Genomic DNA, 20,477 nt, shown 5'->3' with positions numbered 1-20,477 from the left:
CGAATGTGGGTGTGCTCATTCAGTGGGCGTAATTATGAACCGACTGACGATCGACGTTTACAACATCGCTCTCAATAAACACTTAAGGATAATCTAATTCAACTGCTAGCTGAATCCTGTGAGTTACAGCTCAAGCCTCAATGAGACTCGCATCACATGGTATTATTTAATATAAATTTATTTTGGAAGAGTTAATTTAAGACGAGTTAATTGTTGAAGTAACTGTTCAATACATAATATGAATTTAGAAAATTATTTATTTTACATTTAAATAAATAATCTAATTAATTTATATTTGGCTAAATAGTCTAGTTAAATTATTTAATTTATATTTATTGAATTTTAAATATGGAGGTAATCATTTTTTATATGTTATTGATATTAAATTATAAGATAATATTTGTTCATGATATTTTTTAGTCATTGACAACGCGCACACACCTTGCAGACGCAGCTGCTTGAACACAAAATCTCAAGAGAGAATACTATTTCATTTAACCACTGATGCCACTCAATGAATTCAAAGTCTCGTGAATTAACTTCTAAGATAAATAACCTAATAAAATATATACGTTACCGATAAAATAAATAAATACTAAAGATAGACAAGTTTTGATAAATTCCATGATTCACTTATTCATTTTCGACGGGTTACCAATAACACGATGTAAACATGATGTTATTTGGGTAATTATGGATCGATTAAGTATATTTATCGCTGGTATGGATATATTTCGCCCTTGAAAGATTGACTCAATTATACATCAAAAAGATTGCGAGACTTCATGTTATAACTAAATACATAGTTTACTCTTTAATGTTTCATAAACAAATGATGTGAATTATTTGAATTCCAACTTAACTAAAAACTTATACACAATTAATCTAAACTTTAGGTTAAAAACTTTTTGGTCCTAATTTCGCCTAAAAATCTTATGTTTTGAACCATCTAACAAATGTACCAAATACTTTAGGTAAAAAACATTTTATTCTAATTATGTTTTGAACCATCTAAAAGTTTCATGTTTCTCAATTTTATTACTAACCATGCAAGTGATAACACATGTTACTAATATCCACGAGTGATCAAAATGAAAGTTTTTGATAGTTGGGTGACTAAAATGAAAACAAACCTCACTTTGACGACTTGTTTGCACAAATTCCTTTTTCAGTGATCAAAATGAAAACTTTCTGTAACGGTTACAACTGAAATCTAAGGAATTAACCGAAAGAAATAACAAAATAGAGAAGGAAGAGTGCAACAGCGAAGAAGAAGAGTAAGAAAAGCAGTAGAAAAGAACGACCGAAGAGAGAAAAACAATTCATTTCATTCACATCTTTCTTCCATTTCTAACTAAAACCTATTATATTTATAGCCTATTACAAAATAGCCCAAACCCTTTAGCCCAACTAGATATTCATTTATTTATAAAAAGACCCGTTACACTTTCAATAGCCGAGTGACTAACTGTGCAATTTACTCATTAATGTATTTGATAGTGTAAAAAGTAATTCCGGGAAGTGAATGATTACAAATTTCAATAATTTATTTTCATACGATTGTTCCCCTCAATCATCTCCCATAATCTATAATAAGAATGTGAAAAGATGTTCTCAAACAATGAATTTTCATTACTTATATTGCTCAATACAAATGCAAAATCATATACATCACCTTCTTTAACAAATTAAAACAATGGAAAATTAAATAAATGAGAGTTTTCAAAACAAACAGGTTATGGAGATACATGGCAACCAAATCATAGAAGGCTGGCCTGCCATGCCAAAGCTGTCCTTAACTCCTTCCTATATGTGACCATTGCAATACCCACTGTCACTATGAGATGGTAGGAAAAAGAAAACCCCAAAAAATATCACTCTTTTAAACATCATATGATCAAATCTTGGATGCTAAGGCATAGAAATCAAGGAATCGCATATCATCAACGACACATTTTCCGACAGACTTGAGGATTGCTGGTCAGAATGCAGATGAAGCACATAATTCGGTCGGAATTCGTAAAATTCTTAGAATAAATCAACTTTCTTTTTCTTCAGGTCTTGCTTCCATTTTGGTAAACTATAGAATGCTTCTTTTTCCATGCCGAGAACTGTCTGGAACTCCTTATCTGACAAATAAGCCTGAGAAATCAAAGAGTAAGAACAAGAAGATCTTCAGGGGCAATAGACAAAGAGTTAACTTAAAAACATCAATGGCAGAACAAACCTCTTTGCGTTTGAGATTAATTCCAGTTACAGCATTACCAGGTACGGCTTTCAGTTGCTCATAACTATATGTACCATTCTCATCCAGCTCTATCTTTTGCTTTGATTCTGAATCCACCCCATTGGTTTTGGGAACCACACTTGTCTCCATGGCTTCGGAAGCCTCTTGAGAATCCTTCAGAAGGGTCTGCTTCACTCTTTGTTTCAGCTGTACAATCTCAATGCATCAGATATAGTTTCACAATTATATGAAAAAAATGAGGTCAAATTCAATTAAAAAAGCTGGCATCAGGAAGATTTAGCAACTTCTTGTGGACCAGCCTAAAGCAATGGTTGATGTTTTTAGATATCTTCTATTCCAAAGCGCCAAAAGGGCTAATCTCCAATAGAATCCAATAATGCTTTTGGAAGTGTGATAGGAAGAGATTAGTCTTACGACTTCCAGAAAAAAAGAAAGAAAGAAAGTAAGAAAGAAAGAAAGAAAGAAAGAAAGACTATCTCAGATTATTTGAGAAAGAAAATGTTGTTAATGCTGGTACAGATAAACAATTCCTCATTGGGAAAAGAAGATAGAAGCATGCAATTGTTTGCCTGTTTACTGGATGAACTTTTAATCAAATTCCTCAAAATAAAAAAGAGGTTCGACTATCAACTTCTTAGTGCAAATAGAATCACGTGTTGAATCAAACAAGATTCTACACTTAATAGTGTCAACAGGAAATATTAGGGTTTACAATGTTACATGCAAAAATAAATAAATTGAAGTAGTCATTTGTATAAGTTTAAACGGAAAAAATATTCATGCACTGGAAATTCTAGACCCACCAAACATAACTTAAAAGGTAAAAGTTACAAAATAACTAATACATACCGCGTTAACTTGCAATGCTTTATTATTGTGCACGGCAGTTCCTGAAATCTGAAATAGAGCCAACACAATCTGCGGTATAGGTTTCATCTGTCAAGCCTTTGTCTGCTATTCTCTTTTTGTAACCAGTGCTTAGACCACCCTAGATAGGAATCAATCATAGGAAATTAGTCAATACCCCACAATTCTAAACCAAAGACTCTCAAGCAGTTGGAAATGAGATTCTAAAATTGTGAGATCAAATTGAATACCTTAAGAACCACCATAGGTTGGAAAAGTGCAATGAACTGTGGTGGCTCTTTACCTTCAAACATTTGAACCCTGCAAGAAGCATATATTAGCAACAAAAGCATTAGAACCATGGTATTCAGCCAATGGTAATATGATACCTGAATAGGTCTCCCCTTAAGCGAGTTATACATTGTATTAGCGAACCGAGCAGCCATCTTTTGGTCCTCCTGATTAAAAATATATATGTACTTTTAGAAAATAATGTAGCAGGAACAACCATCACCAGAATAATGGTCCATCAATTTCACATGTAACTGCATAAGCATCTCTTTCTTCTATACAAAATACATGAGAAATAGAAGCTATAAATAAGAGAAGTAAAGAAAAGGGGGGGATTCAGATCCGATGCAGAAAACATGCCAAAAGAGGTAGATATTGTCAGCTTCAAATGAGCTCAAAAACAATTCACCATTTGAAGTAAAACAAAGTATAAAGAATTTGCTAAATTTATCAAAATCAACCAGAATAAAAGTGGAACTTGTTGCAAAGAAATTGACCATGTAAAAGTAATATTTAAGAAACAAAAACGGAGGGGCACTAGGTGTCACAAGCAGAGACTCATGTGATGGTTAAAGCAACATCATCAATGGAAAAATATATTGTAGCTATGAAGTTCCTTCTTCTTCTTCTTCAACTGCATAGCAGAGATTTTAGGTTTTCATTTTCCTTTACGCTTTTATGATCAGGATACATGGGCGCTGTGGTAATTTTGTCAGATTCCAGAATGGGTCAAGATAATGATACTTACTTATACTTCAGTTTTAATTTGTCAAGTAATCTTAATTCCCAGCCTAATAGCTCTACTTTGTGCAAACTTCTCCCTAGCATTTATACCCATTGCAGAAGCATCCAGATTAGAAATCCCTAAATATAGATATGTTTCCAGTCGCAATTGTTGCAATCTGAATTAGCAAAAGTTTCCAAAATTTTACATGTTTTCAGATGATTACCAAATACTATTTGACCTCAATTATCAATTACTTAAACTGCAGTGCCACAGATCTGTTATCATATGTGTGAATTGACCATTTTGATAGCTTGATATCTAATTAAAAAAACCAATATAGGTGCATCCAGAGTTCTACCATCCTTGCCATTAACTAAAGGAAAAAAAAAGGTTCTACCCTGCCAACAATGGTTCAATTGGAAGTGCTTCAAGCTTGAAAAGTGGCAAAAACTAATGATAAATGAATTGGCAATTTTTTTTTTTGGAATATGAATTGGCAACTTAAGAATCCAAATTAGGTGGTGATTCAACTTTGCAATGTGCATGTAATTCGGGAGGCGTATCCACATTATTTTATTAATGACAAGCAGCTCATCTTGGAAGCACTCTTTTTAACATCAAACTCAACTGGTTCACATTGCTATGTGGATGTAAGTTCTATCAAGAACAAAGAGCTGAAGGTGAATGACTAAAAGGGAAAGACCATATTGTGCACGTTATTATATTACATCTAAGAAGAATGTTAATTACATCAATGCTATCCTTTCCAATCCAACAGCATAGAAAGTAATCTTCTTTCCTCTCACCCGAGTGGTAGTTATAAAGCACAATGTAGCAGTCTCCATTATAGAATTTACCAGCATCCTCTTTTGGCAATGGTGCCATGGCACTTCCATTGATGCACCATACCTGAAAATCAAGCAACACCGTGTCCAAGTTAAGAGATTGCGAATTTTAAGCCAAATAGAAACAGCCAAGCAGACTATTAACTCGACCTCCATCTTTCCACCGCCTTCAATCAAAGGAGGAACTTCTTCATCTACGAGAGTACTTTTGCTCATCCCCTCGACACCGACTCCTTGTTGCTTCAGCAAAGCTAGATGTAGAAAAGCACCATTCAACAATATCAACCACAAAAAATAATAGTGTGATTCGCAACTTAGTAAGTGATCCACTCCTTGTTGCTTCAGCAAAGCTAGATGTAGAAAAGCACCATTCAACAATATCAACCACAAAAAATAATAGTGTGATTCGCAACTTAGTAAGTGATCCCTACCAGCAACTTTTCCTCTTCCCTCATCAGCACCAACAGTTGTGGATCCTGCCGGCCAAGAATCAAATTTGAACTTGAATGAATTATTTTCATACCCTTGGATGACACGGGTAATGCGTGTTGTTTTTGGTCTTTGCTGGCCGCCAACAAAGTCCTGGAGATAAAAGGTTGAGAATAAGAATTCATGTTCTTAAAACACATGAATAAATCAAAACATGCCTCAAGCTCTACCTCGGCAACTTGACTGGCAGCTTTTCTGTCCTCTACCTGGGTCACCCGTCCAACCCAAACAAAAACCTCAACACCACAGTCTAGTAGATAACATTTGTTGTTTTCCAAGAGGCCTTTCGATAATTCCCCATCTAAAGTCTTCACTTCACCATCAATTATGCTACAGGAACTAGTGATTCCAAATTAGCAATCGATAAGACACGTACCTCTAAAAACAAGACTAAAAATAGTTTTCAATCAGGACTGCCTATTTAAATTGCCCCTAAATGGATGTTTTACCTTAAAACGAGCGTCTAACAAAATATAGTTAGGTTCACCCATGTGAAATAAAATAATGGTGACCATAAAAGTAGTTTTAAAGCTTTAGAGGTGAGCTCTAAGCTTAATAAGTGAATGTATTCTCTCCGAAGAAATTGTCTATCCACAGGAAAGCTTTCTAAGGTCCACTCTAAATATTATTTGTTGAAATATTTGCAGAACTCTCTTATATTTTGGGATAATTTTTAAGTTATTTAGATAGATAATCTTAGAAGAATCAATTGAGATTTGTTAGGAAGACTTTTTATCTCTTAGTAGTTTACTAGAATAAGGGAACTATTCTCCCAGTTATGTTGTGAGGTTTCTTTTTTCCTATTTAAACTCAGTTCTTTACCTAATAAAATAAAGAACAATTTATTGAATATAGTCTCTTAAAACTTTCATGGCATCTGAGCTAGGTTAAATCTCCAATAACACCGTGGTTAAAATAGTCTTCACTGGATATAAGATATCCAGCAACCAAACTGAGGTAAAAGATTTGCCATCAGAACAACTACCGAAGCGTCTCACCTCTCTTTTCAACTGACATCTAAGAAGATGGATTGCGAGAATTACCTTGAATTGTCATAGTCCATGTAGTTAACAATTGATGGGCACCGCAAGGTGGGCCATTTAACTGGAGAAGTCAAGCAACCATAAGGGTGAAAATTGAAGAAATCTTTGTATGGCTTGAAGCAATCACCAAGTTCTTGGTTTGACAGATTTACCAAAGCATTGATTAAAAATGGATATAGTGTCAGTCTGATCATAACTGGTGATATCACTAAAGAAATCAATAAGTTAAAGGGTCTTTCGGTTGTTGAATTTGAAACTAAAGACTTTGGTTCACTCAAATATTTTCTGGGAATGGAGGTAGCTAGATCAAAAACCAGAATCATTATCTCTCAAAGAAAGTACATAATGGATTTACTCACCGAGACTGGTATGTTGGGATGCAAGCCAGCCAAGACTCCTATGGATCCGAACTTAAAATTAAGGAAATATGACATGGGAATTCTAGTAAACAAAGATCAATGAGATAAACCAACCAAACATTACTTTTTAGTAAGTATCATGAACCAACATATGAATCACCCTAGAGAAGAGCACATTGAAGCGCTCAACATGATTTTAAGATATCTCAAGATGACACCAGGATACAAAATAATTTAGAGGAAAAATGAGAACCGCCAGAATTTTTTTTTGAGAGAGTCAACCAACAGAAGATCCACGAATGGTTATTGCTCATTTGTTTGGGGAAGGTTACGTGGAGAAGCAAAAAACAAAATGTGGTGTCAAGAGCAATATTGAAGAAGAATTTTGAGCACTAGCATTAGGAATTTAGGAAGGAAAATGGATACAAAGATCGTTGTCAGAATTGGAATTCAACTTTAATGGACAGTTTGAACTACAAAGTGACAACCAATTTGTCGTCAGCATTGCCAAGAATCATGTCCACCATGACCGAACTAAATATGTGAATAATAAGTTGCAGAAATATGAGAAAGCTTAAGGATTTAAGTAAATAAAAAAGCTTTTAATGTGTGCTTGCTACAAGGAGAAAAAAAGTTATGAGTCCGATTCTACTCTTGCATATCCATGAACAGTTGCTTAACTTTCTATTATGGTTTAATAATCTGGTTGAAATCACTAAGAAACTAAATTACAATTACCAACATAAAAATAATATGCATAGTTTTTGCATCTAATTCTATAAAAATTTTGAAGGCACCTTAATATTAGGAGAGATAAATGGGAGAGAGCAATAGAGAATAAAAAAAGTCACGTTTCGTCCGGTGAGGTATGGACGGCGTTTGTGGAAAATCTGAGTCGGAGAGTGTCAAAGAGTGTGTTAAGGGAGCTCTTTCAGTATCATGGGTCGGTTATCTGAATCTTCATCCTAAGAGTTTTGGAGAAACCAAAATACAAAGTTTATACTTTTGCTTTTGTTCAGTTTACCAATGAGAAGAGTCTGATTAATTCTATTGCGAAAGTTAACGGTTCGTTGATCGACGAGATGAAAGTTTCAGTGGGGGTGGTGAAATACCAGAAACCTCGGAGAGGTACTTCCACAAAAGGTTTAAATCAGCCTGGTAAGAAACAGTCAGAGGGAAATGAAATGGTGAAAAACAGGATCCGTAATGTGAAAATAAGAAGTATAAGAGATGATAGGTAAAACAAAGAAGTTTTGGTACAGAGTAAGAGTCTGGGGGGAAATCACGAGCTGGTGGAAAAAAGAGAGGAACTTCAACAGAGGGAATAAGAAAGAGGAATGTATGGCAGATGTATATTCCGTCGAAAGAGACGGATTGGATGAAGCACTCATTGACGGGGGTCATTAAAGCTTTCATTAAGTTGGAGCTGGTTCAGAAGGCTTTATTCAGTGATGGTATTGATGTGAAGCTAGTAAGCTGGGGTTATGCATGGAACTCATGTATTGTCACTTTTCAGGCGATTGAAGAATTAGTTGAGACATGTAATAGCAAGAAAAAGGAATTATCATTCTGGTTCGATTGGGTGGAACCTCTTCTGGATGAAAACGAAATTCCAAAGGCGTTATGTCTGGTTAAATTGTATGGTATTCTGTTGAAATGTTGACAGGAGTCTTTCTTACAGAAACTAGCTAAAAGATGGGGATAACTAGTTTGTATATTGGAGTCAACAAGGAATTGAGGAGACATGTCTGTAGCAAGGTTGATGGTTAGAGTGGAAAGCCCATTCGATGTTCATAAGACGATCACGATAGGGCCATATGGTAGAACTTTTAAAGTCAAAAATAGATTGGGTTCAGTATTCCAGAAGCTAAGTTATCTTAGGGAAAATGATTCAGACATGGTGCCAGAGGATCAGTGGATAGAGGATTCGTCGGAGAAGGAACAAGTTTGAAGGAGGTTGGCGGTAATGGAGGAGGAATACAAATAGTTGAATTATGAATCTAGAACTAGGGTAGTATCGTGGCTTGCAGGATGAAGGATGAATGGTAGTTCAGGGGAGAAGTTGAGAAAGCAATCATTAATGTTGGGTAAGGAAAATGAGAACATTAATGAAGCAGGGACATATTGTCTTGAGCAGATCAGGGGATTAATAGGGGATTAATAGGGGATTATGCGAGGCTGGGGTTAAAAAGAAGTGTGAGTTTATCAATTAATGAACATGCCCAAATAGACGTAATGAGTGAGCCCAATTCGCCTATCCTTAAAATCTACCCTTTAGGGTCGTCCTTTAAAATAACTCAAGGTGAATTTAGAAATGAGTCTGGAAATCAAGCCCAAATCCCAACGGTTGTTGAGGGGGTGACTCGGGTGTATTTGGGGAGAAAGAGATCTTACCTATAGGAGGTGGAGAAGGTAGTGTAAAAGAAAGGAGTGGTTTGAATGGGAAGGGTTGTGGGTCAAAAAAAAGGAGAGAATCAATTTCTGCAGACAAGTTTTAGAATAAGTAGCTTTACATCATTTCCGAGTGTAATGTTTTGATAAGAAGTAAAGTAAATTGTAGTATTAAGGAAAAGAGGTTCAAGAAAGTTTACCGTAGATCTGGAGGCAAAAGGGATAGATGTAGTTCGGAGGCAGGTGACAAGTCGTTACGAATTCAAGAAGTTGATGAGGAAGTCAATGACACTTGGGAGGTAAGAAAATTGTTAGGTATAACTTTTCGGGGTGGGAAAAGATAGTTTGTAAGAAAATTGGAACATTTTTGGGAAAAATAAGGTAATAGAAGTTAGGAATTGATCTCCCAGCTATTATATCAGGTTTTTTGAAACAATTTAATTTCAAATTTTTTGTGTGTGTCTTGGATATCAGAGGATTGGGTGAAAAGAGAAGATAAGAGCAGTGAGGAGTATGATTTTAAGGAAAAAGCCAGTTTTTGTGTTCCTACAGGAGACAAAATTGGAATTTGTAGATCAGGCTCTATTAAGAAAGTTGGGTTGAAGAAAAGTAAAAAGTTCATGTTCATCCCCTTCTGATAGGGTAGTAGGAGGTCTAGTTAATCTTTGGGATGAGAATTGATTTAAGAGAGAGCAACAATTTATTTTAGGGAGGTTCACTACAGTGAAGGGCCAAGTTAAGTAGTATGAAGAGGTTTGTTGTTTTATAAATGTATATGCTCTACTGTTGAATTAGAAAAGGAAAGTGTTTTTAAGAACTTCTTAGCTTCTTAGTACAGATGGATTGCTCTATATGTGGGGGGATTTCAACTCTTATTTGTACTTAGGGGAGAAGCAAGGGAAAACACAGAACGTGCACTCTATGAGATTACTAGGGGATTTTGTTCTTAAGGCTAAACTAACAGATCTTCCCTTATATGGAGGGAACTCTACGTGGTGAAACAATAGAGATTCACCCACGTTGTCAGACTCGATCGATTCCTAGTAAATTCCAGATTCTTGAGCTTTTATCCAGACATGGTCCAGATTCTTATTCCAAAATCGCTATTAGATCATAATGAAATACTAGAAAAGAAGGAGGTGAATTAGGGTCTGAAACTGTTCAAGCTTTTCAATTACATGATGGAGGAATAAGGATTTCAAGAAATGATGGAGTCATCTTTGAATGATATGAAAAAAGATAAGAGGAGAAAGGAGTTGCAAATATGCTGAATGAATCTAAGAGAATTATTAGAAGTTGGTCGAATAATAAACATCTCTTGATTCCGGAAGAATTTCAGAGTTAGAGAAATCTATTTCGGATATGGAGGAAGGTATATTATAGGGTTCAAAGCCAGTATCATGGGAGGCAATAGTGAACGCAAAGAAGGAATTATAGGAGCTATACAAGAAAGATGAATTAATTTGGTTCCAAAAGTCACGACAGAAGTGGATCACAAATGGGGATATAAATTGCATATATTTTCACCAGTGTGTGTTGAATAGAGGTAGAGTAAACATTTTAAAGGTCCTTAAAGTCAGTGGCAAGTGGACCTCGGACCTAAATCAGATTAAAGGTAGTGTTTTTTAATTTTTTCAAAGAGACCTGTAATATGAAGCCAAATGTGGAAGTCGATAAAATGGACCTCTAGTTTTCCAGATTATAGGATGAGAAAAGTATGATGATGGAAAGACCTTTTGCTGAGGAGGAAATTTAGGAAGCAATTGCATCCTCGAATAGCAACAAGGCGCCAGGACTGGATGGCTAAACATGGGTTTTTTTAAGAAATTCTGGCCAGTTCTGAAGGATGACATCTTAAAGTTTTTTTCCTGGATTTTTATTCAGGAAAGAGGTGGGAAAGAAGTGTGAATCATTCGTTTATATCACTGATTCCCAAGAGAATGAATCCGAAGAGCTTGGAAGATTACCGATCGATTAGTCTGATGGGTGGCCTGTATAAAATTTTGTCGAATGTTCTTTTAAGAAGATTGAGGACTTGTATAGATCCTCTTATAGGTCCTGCACAATTTGCCTTTGTGTATGGGAGGCAGATTCTAGATTACTCCTTTCTAGAGAATGAGGGGATCGATTTTTAGAGGAAAAATGTTAGAAAGGGGTGGCGTTTAAAGTTGATTTCAGAATTGCTTACGATTCAATAGGTTGGTTAATCTTGCAAAAGATTATGGACTATATGGGGTTTGGGCAATGATGGCATTCCTAGATTTCAAGCTGTGTATCATTAGCTTTGATTTATGTATTGGTTAAAGACTCTCTAACTGAGAAATTCAAGATGTCTAGAGGGTTACGTTCAAGATGTTCATTGTCGCCGTTTTTTTAATTTAGTGGGTGAGATGCTAAGCTTGATGTTGGCTAAGGCGGTTAAGTTGGGTATTTTCAGTGGGTTTTAGATCGACAGTCCTAATATGGTGTTCCCATTTTCCCATTTGCAGTTCGCTGATGATTTACTAATTTTTTGTCGTGCTTCGGAAGGGCAACTGAAGAACATAATGAGAGTTTTGACTATTTTTTGGTTGTGTTATGGGTTACAACTTAATTTGTCAAAGAGCAGAATTTTCGGCATTAATGTTGATGAATCATGCCTCAGAGTGTGGGCAGATACGATCGGATGTTCAGATGAAACCTTTCCAACTGATTATCTTGGCCTTCCCCTGGGTTTGACTAAGAATTCAGTTTCTATGTGGGAACCAATAATCCATAGATGTTACCAGAAGTAGACGGGTTGGAAAGTAAATACACTTTCTCTTACTGGGAGAACAATATTGGTGAAATCGGTTTTAAGCGGTTTGCCAATTTATTTTTTGTCGATGCATAGAATGTCGAATAAGGTTCTAAGAAAGATGAATTTGATTTTGGAAAATTTCTTATGGGGGGATTCTTCACAGAAAAATCATATCCATTGGGTGCATTGGCAGACGTTGTGCAGACCTAAAGATCAAAGGGGTTCGGGCTCATAGATTTAAACCTTTTGAACAGAGCTCTTTTGGGGAAGTGGGCATGGAAGTTTACTACAAAAAAGAGTCTTGGTGGAAGATTATGGTATGTTGCAAGTGCAGTTATGATAATATAGCATTATTAATGGATAATGTGGTATCATATAAGTCTTCTTGGTTGTGGAGGGGAATTGTGAACAACTGTTGAGTGAATGACTAATTTGGCCAATATTTTTGGAATTCTTGTCATTTGAGAGTCGGTAGGGGGATGAATGTATCGTTTTGGTTTGAGAGGTGGGTTAGCAATTTTCCTTTTAGAGTGTTATTTTCGATGTTGTTTTCTTTATCCATTAATAAAGAAAGAAAAATAGCCGAATTTGGTTTCTTTAATGTTGGGGTATGGTGTTGGGATATACAGTTGTGAAGGAATTATTGGACTGGGAATTAGAGCAGTGGATGGAGTTGTTGTCGTTATTAAATAGTGTTAAGATTAGGGATGATAAGGATGATCATTGCGTGTGGATGGGTAATGGGGAGGGGGTTTACTCGGTGAAATCATGTATTAAATTAATAAAAGGGGGTTCTTTTAAGGACACCAAGAGTGGAAACGTTCATGTGGCAGGTTGTGCATAAAAAATTTGTAGTTAAACCTGAATTAATAAAGAGAAGGGTTATTGGAATAGAGAACTTATTATGCCCTCTTTGTGGCATGTACCAAGAGATGGTTATTCACTTGTTCTTTTTGTGTTTGATTGTGTGGGGCTTATGGGGGAAGTTTTTAAGCTTATGGAATCTATCTACGGCTCTTTCTATGATTCCTAATGTTTTTTATTATCTTGGGGATGTCTAGTTCCAAAGTCTTCTATTTGGAACTTTATTCCAGGAGCTATCTTGTGGTCAATATGGAAGTGTCGAAACCAAGTGGTTTTCGAGAACGAAGGTATTGATAAAAAATAATTGTTTTTTATTTCGAGATATGGAATGATTATGGTTTTCAGTGAAATTCCCTAATTTTCCAGTTTTTCTGGATTGTCTTGTTGGTGATCCGAAATTGGCAGATGCAAGCAATCCATCCATGAAGAGTAAACTGTTGAAGGTCTCATGGATTCCCCCTCCCTCGAGTTTCTTCAAATTGAATGTGGATGGGCGTGACAAGTGATTGGAACAAAAGTGGTATTGGTTGTATATTGAGAAATGATGAGAGAAAGATTCTGGGAACTTTTTCGAGTCCTTCAGGTCCTGGTCCTCCTATACAAGCTGAATTGAGGGCTATTCAAAGTGGTTTAGCTTTGTTTGTGGAATCAAAATGGTGTGGTAAGGGTCGCTTATTATAGAGACGGATTTAGAAGTTGCAGTCAAATGGATTAAGTCTCCTGAAGCTTGTCCTAATGTGTTCTCACAGCTGGTCAAGGAAATTTTTAGTGTTGTAATGGAATATAGGGTTACTGTAAGATCAATTAAAAGGGTTGTAAATGGGGAGATGACGCTTTGGCTAAGTCGGGTATAGGGTAATGGTTTAGGAATCTTTTGTTTGGGTCAGTCTTTGTAGGGTGGGATGTGAGTAAGATGGTGGGTGGTGTTTTGTAATAGTCTGTATTGTATGAGGTATAATCTCTTTATGGAATAAAATTCTTATGCACTCTTTTCCTCCTTCCAATATCCGACGAGATACTTATGTACAATGACTAGTAAAATAAATAAACCTTAATCTTCAAAAAAATAAAAAATAAATAAGGCACCTTAATCTTCAATTTTCCACTAGTATAAAAGAAACATAAATATACCTATAAAGTTTAGCAGGAGTAGTCTTGGGAATAACATCATCTTTACTCTGAACTTTCTTTCCTATTGGAACAAAACCACCAAATAGAACCAAAACTCACCTGAGTTAAACTCAGTGTCCAATTTTTCGTCATATGTAGGGTGATTACATTAATGTATATATAAGTAAAGATTCAAAATGTACCAGCCTCAGAGTAAAATAAATAAACTTTTCACGCAATTCAATCAGTACTCATAGGTTAGTGGGAATGTGGGAAAACAACATCTTTGATAATGTAAATGCATGAACCCTTACCAACAATTGCAACATCACACATTGCATCATGATACTTTTCCTTAAAGAACTGAATAATCTCTAATGCCTTTGCCCTTTCCTGAATATTAGAGTTTGCCCCATTGAACTGATAAATCTTGTTATGAGTGTCTAGGATAAATACATCATCATGATTCAGTGAAGATCGAGCAAAAGGAACCTGAAGAGCATAATACAAAATGGTATTCACTTGATCTCAATAGTCTCACAAATACTATACAATTATTTCAAGGAACTTTTTATTCCTTGTTTCTTTCTATCCATACTCATCAAACATATGCAATGAACATCATATATATGCTTCAATCTGACAACTCTCTTTCCTTTGTAGACATATATCCATTTTTCAAACTCTACTTCTTCTGGATTTTTAAATCCAGAAGCAATACCACCTTCTCATGGGATAATGCAAGGTTTAAAGTATGATAAAAATTTGTCAGATTCATGGCCTTGAAGTCCCCTGTGCTGCACTACACGCCCTCCTAGTACTACATCCAGCTCAATTGTTTTGATAGCAGCCGTTCCAGCCTCATCCTGCATGTGACAAAACAATCTCAAACGATGTCTTAATTCATTTGAAGGCACATTTAAATCCTGAAAAATTAAGAAGAGTAAAAGTATATGCAGAAAAAACAGACCTGAGTTGTATTTTTACCAATCCAAAAGGTATATCATATGGATATGAACCACCCTTGATAGATGTTCTCTACTATAAAACGTAAAATTGATTGAGACAATAAAAATAGCAATAAATCACCTTGAATGATTTTATCTTGGCCCAGAATAATATAAAAAATTCATGTACTATTGGTGTGCGTCTACAATCAACCATGTAGAAGTCTTGTTTGTTTAGAAGTCTTTTATGATAAGAAATGATAAGTCTTTTATGATAAGAAATGATAAGTCTTAGGAGTCTCTGTAATATCTATCTCTAAATAAAATTTTATCTTTAACAATAAAGTCGTATTAGAAGTCTGTAACTTAGTTTATTTAAACTACTATAATCTCCAAAATTCAATAATTAGATTTTTTTCTTTCATTACTTCCTTTTTCTTTCCCTCTCCTTCAGGTTATTTCCTTAGATTATAACATAGTATCAGCTTAGGTTTTGTTCCTGATCATAATTTTTTAACCCATTAAACATGTCGCCAAACCCTACTGGTTCAGCCGAGATAACCAACCCTCTCACACATAAATTTGTTATTTACAGTTTTGCTATTACAACTGTCCCATATGGTTCAACCAAGATTACGAGTCCTATCATGCATTCCTTTGATGTTGAGAGCGTTGTTGTTACAATAGGTGATTTACAGAATATTCACCCGACCTGCAGTTACTCTCGATTCTGTACATATTGTAAAAAGCATCGTCACACCAGAGAGAAGATTTAGAAACTTCATGACAAGCTAATTGACAAACCCGCTCAATGTGTAACTGATTGTCTTCAAAAACTTCTGGTAAGCTCTCCATGGACCAGTAAAGGAAATAAATCTTCTCCTAAGGTTAATATTGAGGAAATTGAGAAACTGAAAAACTTTTTGAAATTTCTTGAACAAGCCATCTTCAATAGACATCTGCCCATTGACCTTTTAAGGTATCTCCTCTTCCGCTTATCCTACTATCTCAGCAAGTACCTCATCTCCTATGGGTAATAGAAATTGGAACCAATGACCATATTACTTATTCCTCAAAATATTTCCTCAACTACACCCCAAGAAGTTTCCATTCAAAGATCACCTCGGCATATGGTACCACCATTATTGTAGTTGGCCGAGGGGATATTTACCTTACTAAAGACCTTATCCTAACAAATGTTCTTAACGTTCCATGTAACATCCCAAAACTAGAGCAAGTGACTAAAATGGAAGTTTTGAAAATTTGAAGTCTGATTTTGAAAGATTTGAAATATTTTTTGGATTGTTCAGTAAATAACTGATGGAATAAGGGGTATAATGGTCATTTGACAAAGAAAGATTTGTATTTTTCCTTATAAAAGAAGTAGACACGTGGAGAGGAGAAGAAAAAGAAGAAGACTCTGGAGATGTTTGGCTTTCTTCTTCCTTTCTTCCCGTGGCTCCATTGATAAGGTAAGATTAGGTCAAGTGATTGTTTCCTTTCAATTTGAAGTTGGGTTTAATTCTTGAGATGATAATTAAGCTTAAGGAAAGCTTAATTTGTCTTAAAATCATAAGATGAAGGAGTTAAGAGAGATTAAAGATTATACGTTTTTAAATGAAATTTTGGAAAAGAGTTGATAAGTAGAATTTGAAGTTAAATTTGACTTGTCAATAGTTGAATTAAGAGATTTGGAGTGATATATTTGGATTTAGAACATATAGAAAATTTGGTATGATTCTTGAATTTCATTTGGAAGATATGATTTCGAGGATAAAGATATGATAAATGAGAATAAATGAGTTTAAGCATGAGTATGTAAGTTAAGAATAAGAAAGGGGATGATATAAGAAGCAATTAAGCTGGAAAGAGTGAATTTTCATGCATAAATTGGAATTTTGGGCTAATGTGCATCGGTACACATTCAATATGTACCGATGCATCAAGGGTAAATTCCAGAAATTATTCAGTGTGCATCGATGCACACAAGAATGCATCGATGCATGGAAATTTTGAAGCTACTTTGTGCATCGATGCACCCATAGTGCATCGATACACCCCTAAAGGAAAAAGTGAATTATAGTTCAATAAATTAGTTTAAGTTATTACCATCGAATTATAAGGTTTAGGCTTATAATAATCATCTTGGAAATTTTGTTTATGTAGATACTGAGCCTAAACAAGTTCCAGAACATTTGGCATGTAAGATCGATCAAGGGAAAGATAAGAGATCATTATTGATTAGTGAGGCCAGGTGAGTACATGATATTAAGTGTACGTTATGTATAGGGAATTAAGACTTGCGACGAGTCTAATTCCGCTATTATGTGATTAGGGGTACTGAAGCATAAACATGTAGTGATATGTTGCTAAATGTATTGTATATGAGTAAATTCATATGTTTAATTGATTAAATGCATCTTTATATGTGAACTATATAAATTTATGTATGTGTGATAATAAGTTATGTGATTCCATGAGATGAAATATATATGAAAGTGATATGGCTATATGTGTTTCTACTAGAATGTTACATGATATGCTATGTATGCTAAATAATTGATGTGAATACATGTTAGTGTAATAATCTAGGTTAAATGTTATAACTGAATGAAGGGATTTAATGAGAATATGTATATGTGAACATGTATTATAAGATAAGAATCATGACTATGAGTTATGTAAAAAGAATACAAGTAAAGGTGAAAAACTATGTGATAAGTGAATGTGAATTACATGGAAATATGCTATGTGAAAGTGAACTATGTGCCTATGTGAATATGTGAAAAGATATAAAAGGTAATGCCCATGTCATGTGTTATGAGAGCTATAGGTATAGTTGGCATGCCAAGAGTCGAGAGATTATAGTGGTCCTTCGGGACATAGTGGTCCTACAGGATAAATTCTACGCGCAACTAGTAGGAATTTTACGAGCTGTGGTGACAACATAATGCACAACCTCTATATACTCGCATACCTTAAGTTCTCAAAAGAGTGCATGGGCTTTAAAGAGAATCAATAATTGTTATGATGATATGTGTGTTCTTTTGTGATATTATATTTGTGTTATGTGACATGTATAAATGATAAGTTCAAAATCATATGATAAGGTGAATGAGGATAATAATAATGAGAGTATATGTGTCTTTGTGATGTGAAGTTATTGATAGTAATAACAGAATCTACATAGGTGTATTTTTGAATATATATAACGTTATACTGTTTTGTGTGATAGTATGGTATTACGTGTTAATGATGATTTAAGTATGAATATGAATATGATGTGGTATTACATGAAATATCTATATATAGATACATGCATGCATTGGTTAATTATATTGTGTATTTACATGTCTCACTAAGTCATAGACTAAGCATGTGAATGTTTCACACGTAGGTTTGAGAAGCGAGAATGGAAGAAGTGATGAGCAAGACATGTCAGTATCTTCCTTACGAGGATTAGATTAGAAACATATTGAACATATGTATTTTGTTTATAGAGTTAGTTGGCATGTAGTTACAAGATTTTGAATTGAATATTCTCTAATCATTTTAAAGAAACAATTTGATTGTAATTATTAAGGTAAAATATCCATTTTCTTAAATGATGAATTTAAGATTTTACGAATTGTAAAGAATAGAGTTTTGGAAAGCTAATGTGACACCTCGGACTCAGATTCGGGTTGGATATGGGTTGGGGGTGTTACATTCCAAATCTCTGTCAACTTTATTCTATTCATAGATTAACCACTGATTTGAATTGCAGTGTAATATTTTCCCTTTCATATTGTATTTTTCTAGTAATAGACATGAAGAGGATGATTGGATCTGCTAGTTAGAAATATAGCCTCACCTTCTTGGAACAAACAAGAAATATATTATATATCAGCAAGTAATGTTTCCATATCTACATCATTTCAATCTAAATCTGTAGGACAAACCAAAATAAAATTGGCTTTGTCATCGTTGTTTAGGTCATCCATCGTTTAGGATATTTCAATTCACGTTCCCTCCTCTATTTAAAGGTATTGCTCTTGATAATTTTCATTATATTGATTGTGAGTTGGCCAAACACAAACGTGTTTTATTTCCAATAAGCAATAAATGAGTTTCTGTTCCTTTTACTCTTTTTCTTAGTGATATTTGGGGTCCTTTTACTGTTCCAAATGATTCTAGTGCTTAATAATATCTTTTATAAATGATTGTACTCGTGTCATATGGATCTATCTCCTCAAACATAAATTTTATGTCAACAGTGTCTTTCCTAATTTTTATAATATGATTCATACTCAATTTGCTGTGAAAATTAAAAGATTTAGGTTAGACAATACACAAGATTTTTTTAATCAAATCCTTTCCATATTTTTTCAAGAAAAAGGAATTATTCATGAATCCTCATGTGTATTGCATTCAAAGTCCAATTGATATCCTCCTTAATTTTTTTCTTGACTTCTTGGTATCACATTATCTAATTCTAGTTGTTTCGGGGGTGTATTGCATTTGTTAATGTTCATTCTCAACTTAGGGGGAAATCAGATTCGCGTGCAATAAAATGCATTTTCATTAGACACTCATCTACGCAGAAAGGTTATAATGCTATCATTCACCCTCCAAAAATTTTAATAGCGTGATGTAACACCCTCAACCCGTATCAAACCCGGATCCGTGTCCGAAGTGTCACATGTACTTTTCAAACTTATACTTGTATACAAATATGAAAAATTCTCCACTTATATTAAATAAAATTTCATAATTCATATTATTACAAATAAAATGTTTTTAAAACTGATCAGAGCGTATAATTCAGACATTGATTACATGCCAACTACTTTCAAATTCATAAAATAGATATGATTTCTAAACTCTTGTTTGATATGATTTCGAAACATTCACACTGTTTCACACGCCAAGTCGAAGACTTAGTGAGATATAAAAACTTATAGTGTAAACTCTAACTCCTAACAATGCATGAACATTTCATAAAATGATATCATACAAAATCATATGATATTTCATATAATCAAGTATATCCATATACCTAACCCATCATTTCCATCATTACTTCATTTCATTATCATTCATATCTCTTAATCATTCTTAATCAAACAATTCACACACACAACAACTTATATTCTGTCATGCCATAATTATCCACCTACACATATATCATCAAACACATTCTTATCATTATCATTAATCCTTTTTACCATATGATCTTGTACTTATTATTTATGTATTCCATAGTATACCATATAAACATATAACATCATATAATTCTTGTAACATGTTTCCTAGCAAAAAGCATATAAATCATATATGTTGAGTTAATCGATCAATGAAATAACTAAGAGGGGGTGAATTGACAATAAAAATTTTGGTGGAAGCTTTTGCAGAAAATAGAAAATATTTACACAGCGATTTAGAGTGGTTCGAATTTGTCAACCAAAGTCTACATCCACTACCTTAGCTATCCACACTAAGGATTTTCCAAAAAATTCACTAATTTGTTCTTTTTTTTGAGGACAAAGAGTAACCTTA

At 34.4% G+C, this 20,477-nt stretch overlaps 3 protein-coding genes across 4 annotated transcripts in view; all 3 read right to left on the bottom strand.

Annotated features, from left to right (window-relative positions):
* Positions 1–1,652: 1,652 nt before the first annotated feature.
* LOC120139784 (villin-2-like) lies at positions 1,653–2,392 on the bottom strand. Of its 2 annotated transcripts, XR_005517667.1 has the most exons (3): positions 2,228–2,392; positions 1,829–2,142; positions 1,653–1,794 (listed from the first exon to the last, which is right to left on the bottom strand). XR_005517667.1 is itself a non-coding variant. In XM_039154921.1 (2 exons), the coding sequence occupies exons 1-2, from the start codon at positions 2,375–2,377 to the stop codon at positions 2,029–2,031; spliced, it is 264 nt and encodes an 87-aa protein (XP_039010852.1). In that variant the 5' UTR covers positions 2,378–2,392; the 3' UTR covers positions 1,661–2,028. The 2 variants fall into 2 exon arrangements, 1 of the variants encoding a protein (XP_039010852.1); XM_039154921.1 differs by having other exon boundaries at positions 1,661–2,142.
* An 824-nt stretch (positions 2,393–3,216) lies between these two features.
* Positions 3,217–14,617, bottom strand: LOC120139773 (villin-2-like). Its single transcript, XM_039154908.1, has 10 exons — positions 14,600–14,617; positions 14,307–14,484; positions 14,014–14,107; positions 5,617–5,776; positions 5,389–5,539; positions 5,108–5,208; positions 4,863–5,021; positions 3,484–3,552; positions 3,346–3,415; positions 3,217–3,236 (listed from the first exon to the last, which is right to left on the bottom strand). The coding sequence occupies exons 1-9, from the start codon at positions 14,615–14,617 to the stop codon at positions 3,401–3,403; spliced, it is 945 nt and encodes a 314-aa protein (XP_039010839.1). The 3' UTR covers positions 3,217–3,236; positions 3,346–3,400.
* An 11-nt stretch (positions 14,618–14,628) lies between these two features.
* Positions 14,629–20,477, bottom strand: part of LOC120139783 (villin-3-like) — an 80,398-nt gene continuing 74,549 nt past the window's right edge. Inside the window, exons 3-4 of the mRNA XM_039154920.1 lie at positions 14,963–15,030; positions 14,629–14,858 (exon numbers count right to left, since the gene is read on the bottom strand). Of these exons, the coding sequence (XP_039010851.1) occupies positions 14,813–14,858; positions 14,963–15,030 (114 nt within the window). The 3' untranslated portion in view covers positions 14,629–14,812. The remainder of the gene's footprint in view (positions 14,859–14,962; positions 15,031–20,477) is intronic.

Source organism: Hibiscus syriacus, unplaced genomic scaffold, assembly GCF_006381635.1.
Source record: "Hibiscus syriacus cultivar Baekdansim isolate YM2019G1 unplaced genomic scaffold, ASM638163v2 tig00110773_pilon, whole genome shotgun sequence".
NCBI classification, from domain to species: domain Eukaryota; kingdom Viridiplantae; phylum Streptophyta; class Magnoliopsida; order Malvales; family Malvaceae; genus Hibiscus; species Hibiscus syriacus.
This window is presented reverse-complemented; position numbering and strand designations above follow the sequence as displayed.

Bases quoted from the DNA above. Each gene is read 5' to 3' on its own strand.
- LOC120139784 (XM_039154921.1), bottom strand. From the start codon at position 2,377: ATGGAGACAAGTGTGGTTCCCAAAACCAATGGGGTGGATTCAGAATCA. The intron at 2,143-2,227 runs GTTTGTTCTGCC...TTGATTTCTCAG, and splicing joins TTAATCTCAAACGCAAAGAG to GCTTATTTGTCAGATAAGGA.
- LOC120139773 (XM_039154908.1), bottom strand. The intron at 5,777-14,013 runs GTATATTTATGT...TAGTTCCTGTAG, and splicing joins ACTCCTGCTAAACTTTATAG to CATAATTGATGGTGAAGTGA. The intron at 3,553-4,862 runs GTAATTAACATT...ATTTTTAATCAG, and splicing joins TTGGAAAGGATAGCATTGAT to GAGGACCAAAAGATGGCTGC.